Genomic DNA, 25856 nt, shown 5'->3' on the forward strand with positions numbered 1-25856 from the left:
ACCACTCTGAGGATACAGTGTTGCAGGGAGGACCCTGCCCAGCCCAGCGCAGGGTGGGCGCTCCGTGCACGCCAGCGGCTGCTTCCTCCCCGAGTCCACCTGGTCGTCCAGAAGCGAGTGACTGACAGCAGCAGGTGTCCCCATGGGTGCAGCCTTTCTCCCCGAGATTGTCTGGTCTGAGCTTACGTCGTGGTGGTGGTGGTGGTGGTAGGGGTGGAGGTCAGATGTTTTACACTCCCATTTCACGGATGTGAATACTGAGGCTCAGAGAGGCAGAGCGCCTTCCCCAAGATTACAAGACGGGCTGCAAATGGATTCAGGACCCTGTGGGCTCGGCTCCCAGCCAGCTCAGCAGCCTGCCGGGCCCAGGAACCCCCAGCGGAGCCCAGGAGCTACAAGAGATGGGGAAGTCCAGTGGTCAGGATTTGGGGGCTGGCTGTGGACAGTTTGGAGCTGATGGTTGATGAATCCCAGGCGTGAGGTTGGGTGACCCGACGGGTCTGTGTGTCTGACTCAGAGGCATGCGGGGCTGTGGTTCTCGCATCCCATGGGACGGCGGTTGATTCCCGGGATGCGTGACCTATGGTTCTTGCCCCCCCCCGGGCCGAGGAGGCACGGGCGCCAGTGCCTTTTCAAGCTAGGATCGTGCCTCTTGGCCAACGGGAAATGGATTCTCGAGGGTGGGAGCTGTTTGGTGGCCCGGCGGCAGCAGAACTCGGCAGGAGGGGGGCCCGCGGAAGCCCCTGGCGGACTGGGGGCCTGGGCAGGGGAGGGCGGCAGGTGGAGGGCAGGGGTCTCGGGCGCAGCCACTCACCTCCCCATGTCCCCTCGCCTCTCCACAGAGCGCTGTCATCCGTCGTGGCCCTGGGAGCCAACATCATCTGCAACAAGATTCCCGGCTTGGCCCCGCGGCAGCGCGCCATCTGCCAGAGCCGGCCCGATGCCATCATCGTGATCGGGGAGGGGGCGCAGATGGGCATCAACGAGTGCCAGTACCAGTTCCGCTTCGGACGCTGGAACTGCTCCGCCCTCGGCGAGAAGACTGTCTTCGGGCAAGAGCTCCGAGTAGGTAAGGGCACCTCTGGGCTCGCAGGGACCCACCACCAGGGCTTCAGGGGCCAGGCCACCCCCCGCCCACCCCCCACTGCCCCCCGCTCCAGGGCCGCACCGTCCCCAGTGCCTCCGCCAGAGCGGCTTGCCCTGTGCCCACCTCCGGGCCTGGCCTGCTGGGGGCCCGGCACCCCAGGGAGACCCAACCGTGTGAGTGGATGAGGGGCATCTCGCCGGGCCATGGGGCTGGAGGACGTCGCTCGGGCGAGGTTGTGAGGCCCGGGCAGCAAGGTGCAGTGGCTAGAGGCACGCCCCGCTCGGCAGCTGCGTGGACCTCGGCGCCACTTCATCTCTCCTGCCTCAGTTCTCTAGCTGGAAATGGGATGAGAGCAGGAGCTCCTACATGGGGTTCTGGGGCGAGGGCTCGAGGCGGATGGTGCCGTTGATGTGGAAGGAATTCCAGGCCGAGGGCAGGCACAAGCAGAGACTAATGGGATGCTGTGCACACGTGTATGGGAGCGCCGAGGAGCCTGACAGGCTGGAGGGCACGGTGGTGGGGGACGGGTGTGCAGGTGGAATCCGGCCGGGGAAGGGGCTGGGGCTCCAATTCTGTGAGCAGTGGCAGCTCCCGAGGTCTGGCAAGCAGAGGTGGCCAGGTGCCTGCTGGCCGAGCCCCACTGCATGGCTGTGCACAGTCCCCAGGCCACATGCTCCATCTCTGTGTCTTCCCAGCCCTGAGGGAGGCCTCGTGGTGCCCATTTTACAGGGGTGGGGAGCTTGAAGGGAGAAGTGGGGCTTCCTGAGCCCCATCTAGGTTGGGATCTTGGAATCCGGCTGCGTGTCCCTGGGGCATGGCACTTGGGGCTGCCCAGGCCTTTCTGTCCTCGGTCCTGACGAGCTCTGAGCATCGGGGGCCCTCATCTGGGTTCCTCGAGCCTCTCTCGGGCCTGCACGCAGTAGGTACTCACTAAACTGCCGCTGAACCGGTGACGGTGGGGAGGTGATGCAACCTGCCCTTCCAGGAGGGTCAGATGGGGGAGTGATAACTTGGGGGCACAGCGCCAGGTGTGCAGGGGGTACCCTGTTACTTCAGACCCCAGCCTGTAGGCACAACACGTCCTTCCGATTCCAGTGGGCTGAGGAGCCACAGCTGCCGGGACCCAGGCCAGAGCCAAGCTCTGCGAGGTTTGGAACGCCTGGCATAGGGCTGGGGGTGGTGCAGGGGAAAGCCCCCAGGGCCCCTTTGCGGTGAGCAGGCTGTGGGTGGCACCTGGCACAGGCGGGAGGGTGGCACCGCCCCCTCCCTGGGGCCCCACCACCCAAGTGCAGCTCCCTCCCTGCAGGTGCCAGCTGGGGAGGGTGGGGCTGCCCGCCCCGTCCTCTGCAGTCGGGAGGGCGTCGGCACCGGGGCCTGCTTAGTGCCAGGTGTCCGCTTGCCTGCCTGGCCTCTCACCCCCAAGACTCCGGGCTCTGGGGGCAGCAGTGAGCACCCCCACGGCGCAGCTGCATTGCAAGGTCACCTGCGGCCACAGGGTTTGCACACGGAGGAGCTTGGGTTCAGATCCAGATCCCCATCTGCCACCATGTCTGTTAGTCCTTGCTTCCTCCCTGTGTAGAGAGATGGGCAGTGGAGATGGTCCCGTGGCTTGACAGAGGGTCCCATGGCTTCGGGACCACGAGACACAGGCAGTGAGGGAGACGGGGCCACTCTGAGCCTCTTCTCAGGGTCAGGTCCCAGGCAGGGGGTCACCAGTGGTGCACAATAAATGCCAATAAAGAGCCTGAGAGGAGTGGCGTTGGCCCCACCGATGACCTGCCCCCCCCATAGTGGACCCTACCAGGGCCCACCCAGATTACCTGCACTGACTGTTGGGGAGCCCCGGGGTCCCAGATAATGGCTCACAGCTGTTCCTTCTGGACACTAGCCCAGCAGGGAGGGGCCTGGGGGGTCTGCAGCTTGGCCCACGGGGAGGGTCGGCCACGACCAAGGAGGCACTGATGCAGGGGTGAGGCTGGGGGGTGCTCCGCACTGCTTTCAGGCTCCGATTCCCGGGAGCCCACCCGAGGCACCTCCTCTCACCTCCATGAGCATTTCAGAGGCAAACCTTCCAGCGGAGCTGTCGGCACCCAACACCCCCACCCCTCACCTTCCTGCTCCCGCAGCCCCTGACCCGGCCGTCAGTGACCCTCATGTGGCCGACCCATCCCCTCTTCCCCTTATCTCCCCGGCTGCTCCTCTGAGCCCTGAGCCCTAGCCCCAGTCTGCTCTCCATGGGGCCACACCCAGTGTGGCCGCTCCCCGGGGACCGCTCAGCGAGGTTGGCCCATGGGAACCTCTGACTCAACATGCTCAGCATCTTGTTGCTGGAATCTGCCATCCCTGACCTTCCTCCCCAGACCTGAGCACCTGTCGTCTCAGCAGAAGCCTGGTGTCGTTGTTCCCGTCCTTCCCTCCACCCTGCCCCACGGCCACGCAGGACCTGCCTCTCTGGCCCTCCCCTGGCAGCTGCCTCCCCTCCAGCCCTGGCCAGGCTGTGTCACTCCCTCCCTCCCTCCAGGACCTGCAGCAGCTCCCCTATTGCCCCAGGATAAAGGGAGCTCCCCAGCCTGGAGCCTGAGTAATCCCTGCCGTACATCACCCCGGCCCCTCTTCATCCCTTCTGGGAACCAGGGCTTCTGCCTGGCTGACACCCTCTTCCCAGAGCAAGCCGTCCCTTTTCTCCTCTGGGACTTTCCCCCCCGCTGCCTATAGCCCCGGGAGGCCCTCCCCTCGGCTCTGCTTATTCGCGTCTGATTTCCCTGGAGAAGACCCCCTGAGCCCCTGTGCCCTTGCTGGCTCCTCCTGCCCACCGCGGCCGGGCTCGTCCTGGTGCTCCGTTCTCAGGCTCTCTCAGCCCCAGGCCAGCTGGGCACCTGCCTCTGCTCTGCCCCCGGGGGGCTTCCTGCCACCTGGCTGAGGCTTCCTGCCCTCCCTGGCCCCGGCCTGGCCCCCATTTGAGCCGGGAGGGTGGTCTCGGCAGGCACCTGCTCCTCCCAGAACTCGGCGCTGGGAGTCGTGAGCAGGAAGTGGGGCCGAGCGGCGAAGCCAGGCCATGGCAGAGGCATGCGGCTGCCCCGGGCACGAGACGGGAGATGGGCCATGAGCTGGCAGGCAGCCGGGGGCACTCGTGGGAGCGGCCACTCAAGCGGTGCCAATTAATGATTGGCCCCAAGTGGGGGGATGGCCTGGGTAGGTGGGGACGGCCCCCTTTAGGCCTTGCCTGTGACCTTGGGCCATGTCTAAATCTTGAGAACTGACGGGAAAACCTTTCAAGGGGCAAACGAACCCCCGTGCAAAGTTCCATCCCCTTTTCCAGCACCTGGTGCTGTTGCTTGCATACCTCCAGGGACGAGGAGCTCACTACTCCAGATGAGCTAGATCTTTCTTATGATGCTGCTGCACTGGCTTTGCTCTGAGGCCCCACCCCCTCCAGGTGCTAGTTGTCCAGCTCCCTTCAGGGAGTCAGCCCCCCCCCCCCACAGTGTCACCTCATGTCTGGTGGCCTCCATTCTCTGGAGCCCACCCTGGGGCCTATTTCCTCATTTAGCGAGGGCTGCTTGTAGCCAGGTTCCTCCTGGCCCGTCTCTCCTGTTAGCTGGCAGTGAGCTCGGGGAGGGAGGGTGAATGTGTCCCCAGCTCAGCTGTCTTCTGCCCTGGGGCGGGCAGGGGCATGACACGAGAGTTGGGGGGTGCACTTGTATTCCAGGGATGCTTGTTAAAAGCCTGGGCCCCCCATGACCCCAAGCAAAGCAGAGCGTTTCTTACAGGCACCGTATTCAAGTCGGGACTGTGGGAAGGGCTCCCCTGACAGGGTGATATATGTAAGCTGAGACCCGAGAATCAGAGTGACCCAGACCAGCCTGGGGTGAGCACAGGGAAGGGGGTTCCAGACAGAGGGAACAGCAAGGCCAAGGCCCAGAGGCCAGAAAGCGGATGGTACTTTCCAGGAACTGCAGGAGGCTGCACCAGAGGGCCGGGAGATCTGGGCCCAGAGCAGGGGCGGAGCTGGGGTGCTGCGACCCCGAGGGCCCCGCGGAAGGTGGGGAAGGTTCTGAGCAGGAGAGGGACTTCCCTAGAACGCTGGCACCCTCCAGCGGCTGCCCCACCCCCTGCCCGGGCCCTGAGCCCTGTGGGACCCACTGGCACGGGCACAGGGGGTACAGCTCTGTGCACTCCAGCACCCCCCCTCCCTGAGCTGCCATGGAACACCGAGTCCCGCCCATCATGTGCAGCCTCAGACATGACCAGGCATAGGGGCCGCCCCTAATCCCGGCTCATGTGGCTGCCTGGGGCTGGCGGCTTGCTTTGCGGCAGGGGCTCGGCAGAGGCCCTGGGCTCTGGGACAATCCGAGGGCGCAGAGTGACTTACCTCCGAGTGTCTGAGACAGGAGGGAAGGTCTTGGGGCTTCAGGCAGGAACCTCAGAGGGGAGGCCTGACTCCGGGGTCTTCCGTGACGGCCGTGTGCCGGGGCGCCTTGCCCGGGGTTTTGCCGGCCAGGCTCAGGTGACGTGTGACATTGGTGCCCGGGGGGAGGAGGGCAAGCTGACATGCGCCGTGAGTGTAAGACACGCAACAGGCTCTGGAGCCATCCAAAGGCAAAATCTTTTGTCCAAGCAAAATCTCTCTTAAATCATCTTCGCAACGAGCACATGCTGCAGGGGTCCCGTTGGACATATTGGGCAAATAAACCATGTCGTGAAGATGAAGTCCACCTGGTTATTCTCGGTTCCCTTCAGTGACACACGTGGCGCCCGTGAGACTTCTTGAGTCAGCCTGGGCAGGCCGGGCGCGGACCCTTGAACCCAGATCTGACTCCGGCTCTGGCGGGACGGTGCAGGGTGAGGGCAGAGGGTCCCTCGCTGGCTGCTTCCCCGGGGCAGCGCTGGAGTGTGCGGGCGACTGCCCTGGCGCTCCCTGGTGTTCGGCCTGCATGCACTGAGTGCCCGCTGTGTGTGGGTCCTGGGGGCCGGGCGCCGGCGGGTCCAGTGAAGGCCACCGGCCCTGCTCTTGGAACCTCGTGCGCAGGGTGTCCTGGTCACACACGGGACCTGGACACGGGCTCGTGCCCTCCCGCACCGGGGGCTGAGGCTGGGGCCAGGGCTCTGCCGGGACGTGGGGTCTCTCCTGGGGATGGCGGGCAGGAAAATCCTCCACTTCCTCAGTGCCCACACTGGGGTTCTGCCCAAGGGGTCCAGGGCTCTGGGCTCTGGGCCTCTGAGTGTGGGTGGGCCTTCACCCTTGGCCTCTGAGAGCCAATGCCTGGCCAACCTCAGCTGGTCTCCAAGCCCCACTCCTCCTGCTTCCCTGCTGAGAGGATCGGTCCTTTTTTTTTTTTTTTTTTAAAGATTTTATTTATTTATTCATATGAAAGACACAGAGAGAGAGGCAGAGGGAGAAGCAGGCTCCATGCAGGGAGCCCAATGTGGGACTCGATCCCCGGTCTCCAGGATCACGGCCTGAGCCAAAGGCAGGCGCCAAACTGCTGAGCCACCCAGGGATCCCCGGATCGTTCCTTTCTGCTGTGGCTGCAGCCCCCCCAGAAGGCCAGCTGCGGGTGGACCCTTCCATAGAGCTCATCCAGGTTTTGCTGTCCGTGCACCATAGGTGGGAGATGGAGGCTCAGGGGTGGGTGTGGGGGGCTGATGACTCCCCCAAGGTCACAGACTGCTAGGGCCTAGGGATTTGAACCCAGCAGTCCAGCACTGTGTCCCGGCAGGACTCCGGTGCCTGGAGGCCATAGGATCACCTGGGGGAGGAAGGGTTCTGATGCCACCAGGTCCCCACACAAGCAGTTGCTGATTTGCCACGAGCCAGGACGAGGGCACGTTCACGAGGGCGGGCTGTGGGAGGCTGACCTCCCCAACAAGAGGGGCTGCCAGAAGCCAGGGCTGCAGGAGAGGCTTTCCCAGGCTCCCCAGAGCTCTGGGGACGGGGGAAAGCTCCTGGAAGACCGTCCCAGCTGGGGACACAGAGCCTGAGGCTCAGGCGCATGCTGCCTCTCACCGTGTGGCCCTAAGCCAGGCTCTGCGCACTCCTGTGCCCCAGGGGAGCACGGCCCACCGGGAGGCCCGCTGCGTGGCCTGTGAGGGCCTCACTGGGTCAGAACAAAGGCCTCGGGCGTTCGGGGGTGCCGGCGTGTTTGGACCTGGCGTGGCTTTTTCTAGTGCTGTGTTTATGACAAGAGCAGGAAAGAGCTTAGTGTGGAGACACTGACTCAGCCACAGGTGAGCTGGGGTGGGGGCCGGGGCAGGGCAGGCGGAGGAGAGGCAGAGGGACAGATGGGGACAGCGGGAAAGGGAGGCAGAGAACCCAAGAAAGAGGGACAGACAGAGGGACAGAGGACAACACACACACACACAGGCACGCCCAGAGCACCCAGTCAGCCTCGGCGCACCCACGTGCACCTGCGCCAAGCCCAGGGTCTCAGCCGGTTCTGAGATGGGGGGTGAGAGCCGCCCACGCGCTTGGAGCACCTGCTGCGAGCTGTCCCCCTGTGCTAACTCACTCATGCGCATGGGCCCCTGTGAGGAGGATACTTCACTACCCCCCACCCCAGGCAGGTGCAGACACAGGTGTGTTGGGGGGCAGCCTGCCCGCCTGTCACGGGGCAGAGCCTGCATCGGACCCCAGTGGTCCAGGCCAGGCCCCCAGGGGAACCACAGGCCAGGCTGGGGCAGGGGGAGGGGGCTGGCGGGCCGGGACTCTGGGCTTCCCACTCCTCATCACCACAAATAGGGATTTGGGACCTTGCCCGGCTTAGCAGCATCTCTGAGGCGGCCCCTGTCATCCCTCCTGGCGCTGGAGCCCCTGAGCCTGAGCCGCCTGTGTGCTGGGGTATAGCTCAGGCGGGGAGTTACATGCCCCTGGCGGCTCGCTGGCCCCACCCTGGGTCCCTGGACCTCTGCCCCCAGCTCCCATGCCCCCTAAAACCCAGACGTGGGCACTGCACCTGCTTGCCTGGGTGACACCTGCGTGGCCTGGGGTGTCCCCTGGCCTCCCTCGCCTCAGTCTCTCCACTCACATGCTGAGTGTGGAGGGTGGTACTCTCGCATCTGCTTCTGAGCTTGGGAGGGGCTGGGGGCTGCGTGGGGCAGGAGTGGGGGCTCAGATGCACTCACCAGCCGGCAGCGTCCCACCGGCCAGGCCTCAGGCCTTCATCCCATGTCCCTGCCGGATCTCAGCCGGCGCCCCTGTTCTGACCTGCTTCTCAGGGAGATCCAAAGCTCCCTGCTAAGGATGTTTGGAACCCACTGCACTGGCTTCACATGTTATGGGGGGACACTGAGGCTCAGGGGAGTGAGGGGCCAGGGAGGGTCACCCAGGAGCCCTGGTTCCATCTGGGTTGGCCCCTGTGATGGTGATGAACATCCCCCTTGGGCGCCCAGCTTCCCCGGCCTCCCTTCTGCTGTACCCTGGGGCCCCCCAGCCTGTGGTTCTGAGGCAGCTCCCGATTTCCCCCAAACCTGGTCCTCTGCCCCACTCTCCAAGTGACAGCCCGCCAGCTGCCCAGGCCCCATGTCGGGAGACTTCCAGACACGTCTTTCCCTGAACCCTAACCCAGCCCAACTGTTGATCTCGTTGCTTCCAGCCTCAAGACTGCATCCCAAGCCCAGCCGTCCTCACCTCCACCTGGCAGGCCACCTGTGTTTCTTACCCAGACCCTGGTGCCCTGTGCCCACTGTGCCACCCACAGTCAGAGGAAGGGACTTTTCAATGTCCCCTGTCCTCCTCTTCTTAAAGTCCAGCCCCCTCCCATGGGCTCCCCAAGTCAATGCGGTGGGGCCCACTTCATGTTTGACCCTGTCTGCGGGGTCCAACCGCTCATGCCCATCCCGTTCCCTCCTGGAGGGCTTAGCATGGCAGTGCCCTCTGCCCACACACCGTTCCCTGCACCTGTGCATGGCTCGTGTCTCTCATCATACGGGGTCTCCCCCTCCCTGGCCTGCCTCAGTCACCTGTCCTGCTGACCCTCCCTGTTTTTGACTGAGGCCTGCTGCCTATGCTCTCGGGGGACCCCCTCCCAGCCGCTGGCGCCCCGGCTGGGTGCTCAGCCCTGAGCTGGGGCCTCACCCCTAGGGCTCTGGGGGTTTGGCCAGGAGGGCAGGCTGTGCTCGGTGTTGGGGCCAGACGGTAACACAGAGGAGGGCAGGGGCTGACGCCAGCCAGCCGGGGTGGGAGGCAGGACAGTGCGCCTTCCCCGTCTGGCTGGTGGGGAACAGTCTGAGTGTGACTCTGGGGTCCTGGCCCAGATCCCAGTTCCATGGCTGGCCTGCAGGTGACCTTGGGCCAGTCACCTGCCTCCTCTGAGCCCAGCATCCTAACTGTGAGTGTCTAAATAGAGGACAGGTCATGTGCAACCCCTAAAAACCACTAAGGGCTGTGTGTCTTCCTGACAGCTTGTGGGACCACAATCCATGTACCCCACAATTCATCAGTGTCAGTGTCCGATTCCGTGGTTTCTAGTCTCTTGATGGAATTGCATACCCATCGCCGCCTTCAGTTTTAGAACGTTTTCATCACCCCAAAAAGAAACCCTGTGCCCCTCGGCTATCATCTTCCAAGCCCCCAGCCTTTGGCAACACTAATCTGCTTCCTGTCCCCGAGGGATGGACCTGTTCTGGAAACTTCACGCCAGTGGGATCCTACACCAGATGGTCTTTGGCGACTGGCGTCTTTCACTCCGTGCTACAGCGTGTGTCCGTGTTTGAGTCCCTTCCATGGCTGGGGGTTCCTCCGTTTGGGGGCCAGCCCACCTCTTGGTTATCTGTTCGTTGCTGATGGACGCTGGGGCGTAGTTACGTAGAAGTTTCTGCGTGGACACACCTGTTCATTTCCCTCAGGGCTGCACCTGAGTTTCTGAGTTTCTGAGTCCTGTAGCGATTCTATGATTAACCCTTTGAGGAGCTGCCTATGTGTTTCCACAGGGGCTATGGCATTTGTCATCTGTCACCCCCCGGGGCCCCGACCCCGGCAGCGCATGAGGGTTCAGGTGTCCCTGCGTCTGCGCTGACACTATTGTCGTCTGTCTTATTTCATCCCCACCCCAGGTGGGGGTGGAGTGACATCTCACTGTGGGTCCTTGATGGCTCGTGACGTTGAGCATCTTCCGCGAGCTTACTGGGGTTTGTTTACCGTCCGGAGGAACATCTTTTTGCATCCTCGGCCCATTTTTCATAGGTTATTTGCCTTTTTATTATTGAGTTATAGAGAATGCCGTATTTAAGGGGGGGCCAGTACAGGTTGGCAGAGGGGCAAGGGGAACTGAACGGTGTTGGCCACAAGCACGGGATGTGCGTGGAGGCACGCACTTGCTCACACTCACGGGAGCTATGGTGGTGTGCAAGCCCAGATGTACGCCCGGGGCCACACGTGTGTGCAGGTGGGCAGAGGTACATCCACGGAGATCCTGGTGTGGCGTATCACTTGTGAGGGGCAGGCCTGTCCCCGGGGCCCTCTGGCACGGCCGCTTGGCTGTATCTGAGCATTATCTTCATTTGGCAGGTGGGGAGACTGAGGCACGAAGGGCCCCTTGACTGGTCCGAGGTCTCCCAACTGGCCTGTTTGGGGGTCTAGACGTGAACTTGAGGTGTCAGGCTCTGACCTCTTCTCTGGGAGTGTGAGCTGCTCCCAGGTGGGGACAGAGAGGACGGCGCTAGATGGTCCTCAGCTCGGGGGGGCCCAGAGTCTCGGCTCACATTCCAAGAGTGATCCCAGTGCCGTCCACACCCTCCCTCCCAGACCTGCAGTTAATCAGGTCACCCTGAGCTCAGTTACGGCCTTCTAAACATAGAACGCCACACCTCGAAGTGGCAGCAACTTTGAGTGGACAGAGGGGAACATCTGCGGCCTGGCAGGGGGGGGGTGGCTCGGCCCTCAGCTCTGCCTCGGGAGGGCGCGGGAGCTCAGGTCTGCCCCGCTCTGCTCAGGAGGCATGTCTGTCCCCTCTAGGAGCTGCTCCTAGAGATCCGCCTAGCCCTGAGTGTCCTCCCGTGGGTCAGGCGAGGGGCTGACAGGGTGGTCTAGGTCCTGCTGTCCTGGGCAGGCCCCTCACCCTGGGCGTCAAGGCATGGCTGGCATCGTGAGGGCATGAAGCGGGTGGGGGGCTGCATCTCCCCCCTCTCTGAGCCTGGTCCCCAGCAGGGTCCGTGGGGGCCTGACTTTGAACAATCCATACAAAAGAAAGAATAGTGCTGGGTGGTCCCCGAGGGGGTGGTGGTGGCCCGGTGCCTCAGTTTACCCACATGGCAGTGGTTTCTGAAGGTTCTACTGCTCTAGATATTTTGGATTTTTCTAGAATATGCGTGGAGGGGGAAGCTGGGCAGGGCTGACAGGCTCTGGGATGGAGTGGAGTGATGTCCAGGCTTGTCCTGGAAGTCTTGGGCTTTACAGAGGGGGACACAGGCTCAGAGAGGGTGTGTGACTTGCCTGGAGCCACACAGCAGGTACGGCTCTCCTGCCTGTCTCACCCTGGGTGTCCCGCTATTCTCTCTGCTTTGTTGGAACTTTGGGCCTCGCAGGGCTTCTGGTTCTTGCCTTGACCTGCCGAACAAGGAAATGGAAAGAAAAGCAGCCTGTCTCAGGACCAGCGTGTGCAGGGACCCGCCCCCCCCCGGGGACTCATGAGGCTACGAGGCAAGGGGCGGGGGCAGCCAATGTAAGGCCTGCCTGCTCCTAGTATTTTCCAGGGATCCTACTGGATACTGCTGCTGGCTCCAGTGTCCGAGGGTGCAGATCCATGCAGACGTGGGCTCTGAATCTCAGGAGGGGCCTCTGAGCCTCCCGGGACTAAGGGACGCCCCTCCAGGACACCTGCTGGACCCAGAGACCACCCGTGTAGCCTCTACCCGGCTCCCCATCACCAGACACACCTGAAGCAGCTGCTGAGCTCTGATGGCCGCTGCCCCTGTCACCTGGAGCAAAATGCTTCCCTCCTTGAGGCTGGCTCCGTGTTCCCCTCCTTGAGATGGTCTGAGCAAATGGACTGATTTCAGGGGATGGCTGTGGAGATAAAGGAGGCAAAGCGTGTAAAGCGCCCAGCCCCAGACCTGCCTGAGTGCGGGACTTGTGGACAATGTGGGGGGCACGCAAAGTAATCAGACATGGGTCCTGCCCACCACCCCTACAGCCCGAGGGCAAGGGCCTGGCAAGCGGCCAGAGGAGGGTGCCTCACGCTGACAGGGCTCCCGGGAGCAGGTGCGTCCCTGCTGCGTCCAGAGCGCAGGGTGGTATAGACACGTGGACCTGGGCAGGTGTTCCGGGTAGCGGCGGGCCAGCGTCCACCTCAGGGGGGCCTCCTGCACTCAGGCACAGTGGCGTGTGCTGTGGGCAGCTGTATCTGCCCCCTGGGGGGGCCTGGCCCAGCTAGGCTGCAGGGGGTGGGGTAGGTGGGGATGGGTGGGGCCGGGCTTCAAGGGGCTTGAGGTCACCTCAGAGGCCTGGAGCCACCAGCGGTCACTGAGCAAGGACCACAGGTTGGAGGGGCTTTTCCTAAACCCAGTGCCCACTTGTTCTCCTCTGGAGGAGGATGCCAGGCGGCGCCCCTGGGGCTGGCCAGGAGGCCCCAGGCAGGACTGCGGGAGGGGACGGTCCCCAGGCCCCCAAACCGACACACGCTGCGAGCCCGCATCCAGGTCTGTGGAAGGGCTCAGTGGCCCCCACCCCAGGGGGCTGTCGTGTGAAGGACATGAAGTGTGTGTGGAGAGTGCAGGGACCGTGAAACCCCCGTCCTAAGGCCTAACGTCACCTTCCGTGATTCTCGGCAAACTACCCCTGGCTCCCCGATCACCTCCGCCTTTGTCTTCACAGTGAGACAGAGGGTTTGGCTCATTAAAACCAAATAAAAAAGGAATTAGTAGGAGTGGCAGCCCTGTGAGTAACTGATGAGTAACCGGGAGTCTGTGCCGGGCATGGGTACAAGCCGGGGGACGCCAGGAACTCGCACAGAGGGTGCAAGGGCGGCTTTCGAGAAACATCCTCCGAGCACTGCCTGCCTGCCCGGGGGGCTTCGGGACAGCAGGACGTGGGAGTTTGGGGCAGAGGCAGGCTGGGTGGCAGGTCCAGCACCTCGGAGGGAACGCCCACAGCGTCCTAGCTGTGGGTCCTGGGACTTGTGGCTCCATCGGCCAGGCCTCTTGGTGTGATTGCACAACCTTTGAGGTTTCCACCCCACCTTTTGGGCCCCGAGCTTGTGACCTGCCCTCTGTGAGGCCCGCATCCACCTGCCGGCGGGTCGCTGAGCCCCAAGGTCCACAGGTGGTCCAAAGGCAGCATCTCCTCCCCAGGGGCGCCTGTTTGCGTCTCTTCTCCTGTCTCTTCTGCCCAAAGTCGCTTCACTGCAGAGAGGCCACGCCGGACAGAAAGTACCATCTGCTTCAGGGGATGTCTCTGGCCGCCCACGACACTGACCCTGACCCCCAGATCTCGGCGGCCTCTTTCCTTATTACTCTCAAGCTCATCGCTCTGGAACCAGATCAGCAAACTGTTTCACACCTGCACCTTTGCTCCTGCCATGCCCACCGCCAGGAGGGCACGCACCCACTGCCCACAGCCACACGCCACGTGGACAGTCCCCATACACATGCCACATGCACACATGCTCACATACACCACACACGCACTCATACACACTCCCAGGGAGTTAACTCTAACTTCCTGTGAAGACTCGCTTTAGTTAAGGTGTCATCCTTTCCAGAAAGCCTTCCCTGACTAGCCCCCTCCTAGAGGCAGCTGGGGACATCCTTTGAGGTTCCATGGCCCCTGCGCCCCTTCTCGCAGAGCCCTGTGGTCACCTCCTCTCCTGGATCCCCCGACATAGTTGACCGCACGCCCTCCTGGCCCGCATGCCTCATGCGCCCGTGTTGGCAGGCCCCGCTGGGCTTGAGCAACACCAACAGCAGGGAGCTCTATAGCCCAAAGCCCTTCCCTTCAGATCGCCTTGGCCTAATCTAGAGCTGGGGAGGACAAGCCCCAGATTGTCCCTGTCTTCGACCCTATGTCTGCCTGGAAGCCCCCAACCGGCCCGACGGTGCAGAGGTTGGTGCCCCCTCCCCAAGGGGCAACTATACCTGAGAGGTTTCTCCCAGAGCTGAGCCCCAGGCCATTGGCTGGCAGGTGCCGGGTGGCTGTGCACTGACCCCAGGCGGGGCAGGGGGCAGGTGCGGGCAGGGCCCAGAGAGGAGGCGAGGCTGGGCAGGAGGCCATGGCGGCCTGTGTCCTTTGCAGAGCCCGGTCTTGCTGGGGCAGAAGGAACGCCTGACACCAGACTCCCTGAGCTCTTGTCAGAGGAGGGACGTTTCCAGGAGGCTGGGGCCACTCCTGGCGGCGGAGGTCAACCAAAGCCTCCTCTGCACTGGCCTCCGAGACCAGCAAGTCCTACCCTGGTCCTCAGCCCAGGAGGGAGAGCCCCCCAGGGACAGAAGGAGAGCCCCCCAGGGGAACGGGAGGTTGTGGGTGAGTTCCCCCAGCAGACTGGCAGGTGAGCAAGTGGACCCCAGAACACACACTAAGGCCACTCCCAGCAGGCATGCAGGTGGTGCCTCATGGATGTTCATGGAAGGGATATGGTTTGACCTTCAGCCCTCTCTCAGTCTGGGGCGATCACTCTAGCCCCAGTAACAGGGACAGCGGCCAGCCTGGGCCCAACACACTGGGCGGCGTGTTGGGGCCTCCAGGTCACAGGTGCGGGGTCTGTCCCATCACAGGGACATCACTGAGCTCCATGCCCACAGTGCCACCTGCTGAGGGCCACTCAGACCTGCCTGTGGCCTGCCAGGAACCTCGGGGATTGTGGGCAAGAGAGACCAGGCTGGGGTGACGGGGTGCCCAGGAGAATCAGCCCTGGACCCATCCACCTAGGAGGCCAGGAGCCCCCATGGAACCAGGAGGGTTGAGCAGCGGGGTATTGGGGTGGGCAGCATCACTCGCAGCAAGAGTCAGATCTGTGACTGAGGGAGGGTGCCACCCAGGGCCCGCTTCTGGTTGGCAGTCTGCAAAGCCTGCCTGGAAGAGGAGGCATTGAACCAGCCTTGGAAGCTCAGTAGGATTTGGGAAGGGAAGGAAGTTCCATTATGAAGACCAGGAGACCCCCCAGGAGCGCAGGAACAGCACCAGAAGGGAAGGGTAGTTGTTGGGAGCAGAGGACGGGGAGAGAGGGAGGGAAAGGCAGCTGGGCGGGGGACTGAGGGCCTTCCCTCCCCAGCTCAGGTGCCCACCTGTGCTCTGCACCCCCTGGCTGGGGATGGAGCATGAGGGAGCCGGGGAGGACTAGTGCCCAAGTCTAGGCAGCTGGGGAGGGGGGGCCTCTGCACTGGGCAGGGGTGCTGGAGGAGAGGAGGACATGAGGTGTGTGTGCAGAGTGCAGGGACCGTGAAACCCCCCTCTCCTAAGGCCTAATGTCACCTTCCGTGACAGCTGGGGCCTGGTGATGACAGGGTGACAGTGGGTGGTGGTCAGACACGGGGAGGCCGCAGCGAAGAGCCTGGAGGTGGGGTGCTCTGAGCAGTGTGGGTTCTGCTGGTTCTGCTGATTCTGGGCAGGTGGGTGAGTGCCCTTCGGAGATGAGCACAAGAGGCTGTTCCCGTGGGGCAGCGCCCGGAGGCTGGCAGGGGCAAGGGAGCAGGAGTCAGGGGGGCAGAGGACAGGGGGGCAGGGGGCAGAGGACAGGGGGGCATGGGGCAGAGGAGCAGGGGGCAGGGGAGCAGAGGGCAGAGGGGCAAGGGGCGGGAGGAACAGGGCACACACCCACCTGCCCCCTCCCAGGGTTGGGGGCACTGCGCCTCTCCAGCCCGGCGTGCGGTGAGCGCCCTCTGTACACAGCAGGCAGCGTCCTCACCGCTGCCCATCGGCCAGCATCCGCATCCTTGGGCCCCGCGTTGGGGCGCCAGCGGCTCAGGGAGGGCCAGCGGCGAGGCCGGGGTCCCACCACAGGGCCTGACGGCGCCCCCTCTGCCCCGCAGGGAGCCGCGAGGCGGCCTTCACCTACGCCATCACCGCGGCCGGGGTGGCCCACGCCGTGACGGCCGCCTGCAGCCAGGGTAACCTGAGCAACTGCGGCTGTGACCGCGAGAAGCAGGGCTACTACAACCAGGCCGAGGGCTGGAAGTGGGGTGGCTGCTCCGCCGACGTGCGCTACGGCATCGACTTCTCCCGGCGCTTCGTGGACGCCCGTGAGATCAAGAAGAACGCGCGGCGCCTCATGAACCTGCACAACAACGAGGCCGGCAGGAAGGTAGGGCGGGCGCGGGGCGCGGGACGCGGGGCGCAGGGCGTGGGGGGGGCGGCCTGGCCTGGGCTCTCTCCCTGTCCGGAGCCTCTCCCAGGGCTCCCTGGGGGCCTGAACCCCAGAGATGTGTGGGGGCGCTGGGCATGGCATCCCTCTGACGCTCCCGGCAGCCCTAGGACCCGGCCTGACCCTTCCCACTCGAGACTGGGAGCAGGGAGGTGACACGCATGCGGCCCTCAGAGGCTGGGCCGCAGGGCTGAGACCAGGAGCCAGTGTGGGGTGTGGGGAAGGGCCCCGGGGCCACGTGTCCCCGCCCTGGGAGCAGACGGGTTGTACCAGCAGGCCCGGAAAGCTTCCTGGAGGAGGTGGCCTCTGGCTCCAAGTGCGCTGACGGACTGGAGGAAGGGGTGTTCTCAGTGGGGTGGGAAGTACCGGCCAGGGGGTTCCCGAGGAGCAGCCAGCGTCCCCCGGGGGGTGGGGCAGCGCCGCACTGGGGCAGATGTCGGGGCGAGCCGGGCCCCGCCTCGGGGAGATGAGGGCCCCAGATACTGGGCGGGGAGGCGCGGCCACCGTGGCGGCAAGATGGCCCGAGATAGGGCGCCAGCCGAGCGGAACGCCTCTCCGGGCCTGGCTCCCCAGCCCGGGGACCGCGCCCACGACCCCAGGGCCTGTGGGTCTCTGCAGGCGGGGGACACTCCTGCCTGCCCTCTGCCCCGGGGACCCGAGCCGAGGCCACCAGCTGCTCACTCGGTCACTCGACAAATGCTCCTGGGCCCCGGGTTGTGCCAGGCGTTGGCCGGGCTGGGACCCCGGTGGGAGCACCTGCTGGGCGGCACCCATGATGGGCGGTGGGGGATGGGGGCTGGAGACCCCGGGGAGGGAGCAGAGGTTCTGGGGTGCTGCCGTCGGCGCAGAGCCTCTAAGGATGAGCGGGTGCCGACAGGAGCACAGGCCGAGGGAGCCGGCCCTTGGAGCCGGGGCGGGCTGCTTAAGGGGTCCGCACAGGTTGGCCCTGAGCGGGCCTTGAACGCCAGGCCAGGGCATCGACTTCATCCTCTGGATGCAGAGCAGTCAGTGGTTATTAAACTCTTGCCGAAGGAAGGAGTGGATGGCGGACGAGTAAAGGAAGGCCTGACGCAGCCTCCAAGGGGCTCACACACCGCGGGTAGGCGAGGCTCATTTCCCCGGAGGTGTGGGGAGGGCTCCCTGGAGGAGGAGGTGCGCCGAAGCCCTGGACGGAACCACTGCCCTTGAGCCTCTGTGGCAGCTGAGGTCCCGGGGGGGGGGGGCTCTCCAGCACCCCTGGGAGGAGGGGCTCGCTGTCTCCCTTTCACAGGAGAGGCCCCCAGAGGCCTGAGCTCCTGGAGGCATTGGTGGGGGAGCGTCCCGTGGGCAGCAGAGATGTGGGGAGGGACCCTGCGAGCGGTGGGGGGACCAGCGCAGCAGGGGCAGGGCTGCGGGCAGGGCCTCAGGTCACATGTGTTGTGCAGGGAGGCCTCTGGCCCAGCTCAGGGTGGGCGGGCAGGCGGGGAGGCTGGCGCGCTGGATGGGCCTCTGGGCGTCAGGTGTCACGGCAGGTCCCCGAGGCAGTGACGCTCGCTAGCGGCTCGAGGGCTGGGGGGCCTGAGTGTAGCAGGATCAGCACGTCGGCGTTTCTTTTTTTAAAATTAATTTATTTTTTACATTTGTTTTTATTTAAGTTCGATTTGCCAACATACAGTGTAGCACGTCAGGTTTTGAACCGTGACGCTGTAAAGTGAGATGGCGAGTAGGGGAGCAGCCAGGTAGGGGGTCAGGGCCCATCAGGGCAGGGGGGCTGTAGGGAAGGGCTGTACCCGGGTCCGAGGATGGGATTCTGGTGCTGGCGCTGCCCCTGTCTGCGAGGCCCCTTCCGAGCCTCCTCTGCTCATGTGCATAGTGATGTACCTCGCACCCCCCCACCCCCTGTCCTCCAACAGCCCCCCACTATCCTCCCAGAGCCCTGGGGCACACATGTGGCCTGAGGCCTTGGCAGGGATCACTGGTGGTGGCAGCAGTGACCCTGGGGGGTAGGGGTCCTTCTGCCCCCAGAGGCACTGATCATGGTGGTTGGGGTGGGCTGGAGGGCCCGGCTTTTGAGGTTTCTGGAAGAACTGAGTCCAGATCCTCACTGGGCACCTGGGTGCTGGGAGCCCTGGTCCCCATCATAGTTGGTCCAGGCCCCCCTGCCCCTCCAGAGTCCCAGAGTTCAGCAAGTTGAGTGGGAAGCCAGCCCTCTGGTGCCACAGGAAGTCTCACAGCCTAGATGACTCAAAGCCCCAGAGATTTATTCTCATAGCTCTGGGGCCAGAAGCCCTAGATCCAGGTGTCAGCAGGGCCGGGCTCCCTCTGATGCTCCAGGGAAGCACCCTGCTGGCCTCATGGGGGCTCCAGGGGCTCCCCGGCTTGTGTGTGGCCTCAGCATCCTGTCTGCCTCCACCTGTACAAGGTCTCCACTTCTGAGCGATTTCTCCTCTGTTCCTCACAAGGACATGTGTCCTTGGGGTTAGGACGCCCTGGGGCCCAGGATGACCTCATCTCGAGCCTCAGATACTCCTGCAAAGACCTATTTTCAGATGAGGTCACATCCTGAGGTTCCGAATGGGGAGACACTGTTCAGCCCACCACATGCCCGGTGGGCCAGGGTCAGATGGGCTGAGCAGGAGACCTGCTCACACCGGCTTCTGTGAGATCGAGGCCTTGGCCGCGCTGGCCAGCCCCGCTGTGGGCAGCGTGGCCTTTACGGAGCAGCTGCCCTGCTGTGTGGGCCTGAGTGGAGGGGCGAGAGCAGCAGGCACGGAAGGAGACGACGTCTGAGCAGATCTTCCTATGGACCGACCCCGTAAGGCAGGAGCCTGTCCAGCTGTGAAGGCCTGGGCTGTGGTCGGCATGGCTCTGGGCTCCTCTCGCGGGGGATGGAGGTCTCAAACCGTCGCTGATGTGGGCCCCGAGCATCGGGAGCTAGGGCAGGACCCCGTCAGGTGGGCACAGGCCCCACCTGACATCTAGGCTCCAGGCTGGTCCTGCCCCAGGGGGCACATCATTCCCATTGTCCCAATGAGCACCCAGGGTCCGAGGAGGGGTCACTTGTGCAAAGTCCTCAGCTAAGAAGCCGCTGGCCCCCTGGGCCCCCACGGCCCGGGTGCTTCACCTGAGGCCCACGCCCATCTCACACTGCGGCCGGGGTGAGAGGGTGAACCCGGCGTGGGCCTTGCCCCCAGGGCCCCGCACACCCACGGAGGGCCAGGCCACCACCTAGAAACAAGGGTGTGAGGCGGGCCACGGCACAGGGTGTGCGCCACCACCCTCCGTGGCCCGAGGCTGCTGCCCGAGTTGGGTGTGAAGTGCCCTCCGTGGGCGCCAGGATGCCGTGACCCCCCAGCCTGGCCGGCAACTGAGCACTGTTCTCAGGGCACGGACCACGCTCTTATTCCAGAAAGAATGCCAGGTTGGCCTTTCCCTGGAGGCCCCCACCCCACCCCCACACGACCTGGGTCTGGGGGAAACGAAGGCCCCACTCCTCTGGGCGAGGCCGGGTCACTCTGCACCCTCCCAGGTGGTCTCCTGGGGCAGCAGGGCTGGCGCCACCATCGCTGTCACTCTTATCTCGAGGGCGCTGGAGACGGAAACGGCACATTCTTGAATCCTGTGATCACTTCCCAGGAGAGGCTCGGGCCCAGGGGGACCCAGCCAAGCGAGGATGCGGCTCCTTGCTCTGCAGACAGCTGCCCAATCGGCTTCACCTGCCGGCTGTCCCGGGCCTGGCTGTGCGGGGTCTGGTTGTGCCTGGGTGGGTGGGCAGGAGGCAGGTGGTGGGGGCGCGGGGACCACCCGGCCTGGACAGCCCTGGCGGGTCTCAGGCCATCATGGCCCGTCTGGGCCAGCAGCCTGGGGTGGGGTGCTCTGCTCCCCACACGGGGACTCTGAGAGGGGCATCCCTCTGGTCAGCTCTCGGCCTGAGGGGCGGACAAGGCAGGCAGTGTGGCCAGGGCGAGAGAAGCTTCCTGAAGGGGCTGTTGGTGGGGGAGGGTCTTGCTGGCGATGGGGGAGGGTGAAGCAAAATGAACGTGGGGTAAGGGGGAGGGAGGAGCAAGAGAGGTCTGACCCAGATGGACAGGACTGCGGGGAGAGCGGCAGGAGGCTTTCCCTTGGAGGGAGGCCCCACCCTTCACCTAGACCCCCCACCCCAGAGTGGGCTTCTGGTCCATGCTCCCCACCCAGACACCCCTGTAATTCCAGCTCGGAATGTTCCTTCCTAGGGGTGCTGGGGCCCTCCCCAGCTTGGCCCTCCCCTGGTGGACCACCAGCCTCCCCCTCCTCCTCCCCATCCCCATCCCAGCCTCCCGGGTCTCCCCACCTGCCCCAGGACATCACCCACAGGACGCTGGAGCAGAGAATCCCAGCCAGTCCCCATATCCAGGACACCCGACTGAGCCCACCAGCACCCACATGATGCTCAGGTGGGCTGCACCTGTCCTCTGCAGACCTTGCTTGCCCTGGACCCTCTGGAACACCCTCCTCTCTGCCTCATGAACTCCCCCTTCTCCATCCACACCCCATGCAGGCACCCCTCTTCCAGGAAGCCCCCATCCCATGGCAGGGGCGGCCCCCAGGGCCCCCACACTTGCTGGTGTGCATGGGCTTCCCTTTCTGTTCCCCGTGCTAGGCTGTGGGTCCCCGAGGTCCTTGCTGAGGACCAGAGCCCCATGCGGCCAGGGGGAGGTTCCTTTCATTCATTCACTCTTCATCCATTCATTCATTGTGGGGCTGCTAGTCCGGGCTGGGCTGGGGTTCTGGCCCAGGGGGCAGGGGGTGGCCGAGATCCCCCAGGGCTGGACACCCCAAGTGAGGCCAGCGGAGCCCGGACAGCTGACAAATGGCCCTTCTGCAGCCGTGGGGCGGCAGCTAATGATTCCCCATCTTTAATCAGACTGGCTGGCAGGGCTCTTTCGATCCAGGTAAATGAGTACCTGGGGTCAGGGCTGGCTCTGGGAATCGGCCTTCCGGGAGCATGGAGGGAGGCCCAAGGAAAACACTCAGCTGCGCCCATGGCGGGCCCTTGGGGAGCTGGGGAGAAAGAACAACAGTGTCGGGGGCCGGCTTCCCAGCAGGTGGCACACCTGGGCCTCGCTGACCCGTGCCCTCAGCCCCTGCTTGTCCACCCCCTCTGTCCTTCTGCAGACACGCACAGAGCTCCGTGCATACCCCAGGCTTTCACTGAAGAGCCATTTATTAAGCACCAGCTACATGCCAGGCCCCACCCCAGGCACGAGGGCAGGGGGTACAGATATGGAGAGGAGGAGATCTGCAATTAGTAAGCACCCACTGTTGCCAGGCCTGGATCACCGTCCGGCCCCTCCTCCCCACCTGGCTGGTGCAGCACCAGCTTCGCCATGTGCTGCCCTGTGAGCTGCAGCGCGCCGGGGCTCCCCAGCCTCAGCCTCCCTTTCAGTGCATCGACGGGAAGGATTCTGAGAATTTAGTGAACCAGGTTTGGTAAACATGTGCTATGATCTGCCAAGTTCTGGACATTCTCACCGGACCCTCACAGGGTCCTCTGCAGTAGGGACTTGTGGTCAGCAGCCCTGTTACACGGAGGAGACGGAGGCTCAGGAAGGGGAGGCACTCAGTGTGGCCCTGCAGCTGGAAGTCGGGGAGCCAGCTCCGGGCCAGGTGGAGGCTAGGGCAGGTGGGGGCCGCCCAGGCACCCTGAGCTCCTGCCCTGTCCCTGCAGGTCCTGGAGAGGTAGGGGTGGGGCACCTAGGTGGGAATTGGGGGGCAGTTCACACACCCTGAGCCCTGCCGCCCGCAGGTCCTGGAGGGGTGGGAGTGGGGCATCCAGGTGGGAGATGGGGGGTCTGCACACCCTGAACCCTGCCGCCCGCAGGTCCTGGAGGAGCGCATGAAGCTGGAGTGCAAGTGCCACGGCGTGTCGGGCTCGTGCACCACCAAGACGTGCTGGACCACGCTGCCCAAGTTCCGCGAGGTGGGCCACATGCTCAAGGAGAAGTACAACGCGGCGGTGCAGGTGGAGGTGGTGCGAGCCAGCCGCCTGCGGCAGCCCACCTTCCTGCGCATCAAGCAGCTGCGCAGCTACCAGAAGCCCATGGAGACGGACCTGGTGTACATCGAGAAGTCGCCCAACTACTGCGAGGAGGACGCGGCCACGGGCAGCGTGGGCACGCAGGGCCGCCTGTGCAACCGCACGTCGCCGGGCGCGGATGGCTGCGACACCATGTGCTGCGGCCGAGGCTACAACACGCACCAGTACACCAAGGTGTGGCAGTGCAACTGCAAGTTCCACTGGTGCTGCTTCGTCAAGTGTAACACCTGCAGCGAGCGCACCGAGGTCTTCACCTGCAAGTGAGCGCCCTGCTCGGCTCGGCACACGGCTCAGGGTGCCCCCTCGCTGGCCCCCGCCCCCCGGGGCTCCCTCCCACCCTTCTCGTCGTCGCTTCCCCAGGCAGAGCTGTCCCCGAGACCCGGTCAGCCGAGAGGGCAACGCCGATGGCACTGCTGTCCCTTGGGGCCCAGTGAGTTCTGTTCTTTTCTCCGGGGAAGTGAACCCTCCTGGAAAGCCAAGTGGCAAGACTCCGAGCGTCCCCTTCCCCCACCTGGTGGCACCGATGGCTCGAGGGACCTGGAAATGCCAAGCCGGCCGACCCCACGCGGGACTGTTTCTCCGGCCGTGGCAGCCGCCGGGCCTCCGGGTGGTCTGGGCGGATGTTGACAAGGTTTATTTATGTTCTCTTAGTATCGGAAAAGAATTCTTAGCACTAAGGCATAGCCAGTCCTGACTGTACTCCGTGTTAGTGCACCCCGTGGCCCTCTGCTTCCTGTCCCTGCGTCTGACCCGAGGGAGCAGCCCTGTGCACAGCACCCTCTGGCCCTGCCCCCGAGAGGGCCTCCGAGGAGAGCCATGGACAGGGACCCTTCTTTCTGAAAACCCTATCAAATCCAAATGTCACCCACATCAGGTTCCAGGAGTGCCCTGTCTCCTAAGGCTGTCACCCTCCCCGCACCCCCGCCAGCCTGGCGCCCTCAGTTTACAGAGCCCACTCCCGGCCCGGAGCCAGCCAGAGCCCTAGGACAGCTCTGTGCTGGCAGTGGGCTGTCAGTGGGGGCAGCTCAGGGGTGTCCACCCGCACCAAGGCCTGGGATGGCTCGAGAATCAGCCAGAGACCCCGAAGTTATGAGCGGAGGCTCCTGCCTTGGCTCAGATGTCCTGACCTCCTGGCCAGGGCTCCTGACCCTGGAAGATGTGCTCTGGGGACACCCATGGTGGTGTGAGACTGTGCCCATGTTTTGAAGAATCTGGCTGTGCCCCTCCTCCCCTGCTGCCAGCTGCACGGGGAGCCTGCACCCCCAGAGGCGCCTGCCGGGGTTTCTCTGGTGGCCTCCCTGTCCAGGCCTGTTCCTTTGGCCCTGACTCCAGTGCTGAGAAGGCTGGATCCAGGGTGTCACTCGGCCAGGGCCCCGCCTGCTGTCCCAGCAGGTGTCTGCCCCCCAGGCACCTCCCCCAGGTGAACACCACCCCCCTGAGAACATTCCCACCCTCCCTTGGGGAGTCTGAGGCATAAGGAGGTGACTTGCCAGCAAGGATGATGTGCCACCGGCTTCTGGTGTGCCCTCCACTGCTTGTGGGCCCCTCCCACCCCGCCCTGCATTTCGGGTATTTTCTTGCAGAAACCTGTGGAAATGTGTCCTCAGGCAGCTGACAAGCCAGGTGGGCTAGACCTTAGCCTGGGGTGAGTGACACCGTCTGGGCCCTGGCCCTGGCATCTACCCCGCGTGCCCCCGATGATGCCAGGATGCTCCACCAGCTGCTGTTCCGGGCACTTCCAGGCCACCGTGAAGGTCCCGCCCCCGGCCCCGCGTCCCCGGGTCCCCGGACACTCCCGAGTCCACAGGCCCGGTACCCTCTGCTAAGGAACCTGGTTAACTTATATTGTTATATAGCGTTGAAGTGTCTATCGTGTCTTTTAAATTATTGTGACCTACACTGGGTACTGGAGGGAGGGGACAGCCCCGTGCAGTCCCCCGAGCCAGGCTCCTCCTTCTGCTTGAAACGGACTCTTGGGGCCCCTGATGCCATCGAGTCAAGCGCACTGTCCAGGTGCCTCCGCCGAGACCCTCCTCCTTCTTCCCTCGGGCGAAGGGGGGGTGAGCGCTGCCCGGGTGGGCCGGCGGCGGTCGGGACACTGCGTGTCCCTGGAGCGCTCCCATCCCGGGAGAGCTGGGGGGTTTCCGATGCGCTGTGTCCCGCCTTCCCTGGAGGGGAGCGCCCGGCTCCAATAAAGCTGGAATCAGAAGCGAGTGTGTGTGGAGCCCACGCGACGCCCCTGCGGTTCTTCCCTCTGGGGGTGGGGATGTTGGTGCCGTGCAGTGAGGTCGAGCCCTGAGCCCCAAGCCCCCTTGGCCCCCCAGCCTCCTGCCTTCCCTACCCCCTGCAGGCTGCGCAGGTACCGTGCACATGGACCTCCGTCCTCACACCTCGCCCAGGTCCCAAGTGATGCCTTGAGTCATACAAGTGTCCAGGCACCTTTAGGGCCACCGCACCCAGCAAGGGCCACTGGTGGTGGCTGGACGCACACCCTGAGGACTCTCTGGACAGGCTGGGCTCAGGGCATGGGGACAGGAGGCCATGGCTGTGGTGCCAGAGCCAGCTCATGGGGTTGGGTGGGGCCTGTTCTTAGGAAAACAGGGGCTTGGCGGGGAGGACCCACAGCCAGGAGGCCCTGGTCCCATCCGTCACCTTCTGTGTCTCTCTTCTGCTTCTGACCCCAGCTGGTCTCGGGATCCCTGTGGGTCTGGTGGGCTTTTGCCCAGGTGCCCCCCTTGGGGTGCCCCTGGCCCTCTCCGGGCGTGGGAAGGCAGCCCGAGGCCCCTGGGAGCCGGGCAGCCTCCGGCTGGCCATCAGGCCTTGCTGCTTCTCCCTGGAGGCCCGGGTGCCACCAGCCCTCCGCACTTGTGGTAACCGTGTGAGCACAGGGGGATGAATGGCATTCCTGCTGAGGGCCGGAAGGCATGTGGCGGGGCCGGTTTGGCCACTGCCCGCTGTCCCGGCAGCCTGGCATCGGGTGCTGATCAAACAAGCCCCTGTCCACACTGTGCCCGCCGGGGCACCCACGGAGCCTGGCCCCGGACCCAGATCCCGCTGGAGGGGCCACCAGGTGGGCTTTCGGAGGAGGATGTGTCCCCGTAGGGTGTGGAGATGGGGAGACGGATGCAAAAAGTCCTGACGTTGGAGCCCAAGCCCATCCCGTCTTACACTCAGGCCTGGACAAACTCTGGGGTGGCCCTACCAACTATCTGGCCTCAGTTTCCCCCTCTGGGAGCAGGAGGTGGCCTGGGCCAGCACTTGGTGGCTAGTGGGGCCTGTGGGGCCCAGGCCTGGGTTGGGCCGTTTGGCAGGAGGCCCCGGTTCCCTGCGAGACGGTAAGCAAATCCGCGGTGGTGGCTGCAGCGGGACGCCGGGGTCCAGCTACTCCCACAGGGCCAGGAATGAGGAAGGAGCTCCGAGAATG

General features: G+C 64.4%; 1 protein-coding gene across 5 annotated transcripts in view; it reads left to right on the forward strand.

The window, feature by feature from the left end:
* WNT7B (Wnt family member 7B) overlaps positions 1-24646 on the forward strand; it is a 49118-nt gene extending 24472 nt beyond the window's left edge. For 3 of the 5 annotated variants that reach the window (XM_038550215.1, XM_038550217.1, XM_038550216.1), the window contains exons 2-5: positions 843-1069; positions 16046-16317; positions 22217-22692; positions 22793-24646. In XM_038550215.1, the coding sequence (XP_038406143.1) occupies positions 843-1069; positions 16046-16317; positions 22217-22692; positions 22793-23126 (1309 nt within the window). In that variant the 3' untranslated portion in view covers positions 23127-24646. Of the gene's footprint in view, positions 1-842; positions 1070-16045; positions 16318-22216 lie in introns of all 5 variants that reach the window. The other 2 variants (XM_038550219.1, XM_038550218.1) reach the window with 1 other exon arrangement.
* Positions 24647-25856: the final 1210 nt, after the last annotated feature.

The sequence above is a fragment of the Canis lupus genome, chromosome 10, assembly GCF_011100685.1.
Source record: "Canis lupus familiaris isolate Mischka breed German Shepherd chromosome 10, alternate assembly UU_Cfam_GSD_1.0, whole genome shotgun sequence".
Classification (NCBI taxonomy): Eukaryota; Metazoa; Chordata; class Mammalia; order Carnivora; family Canidae; genus Canis; species Canis lupus.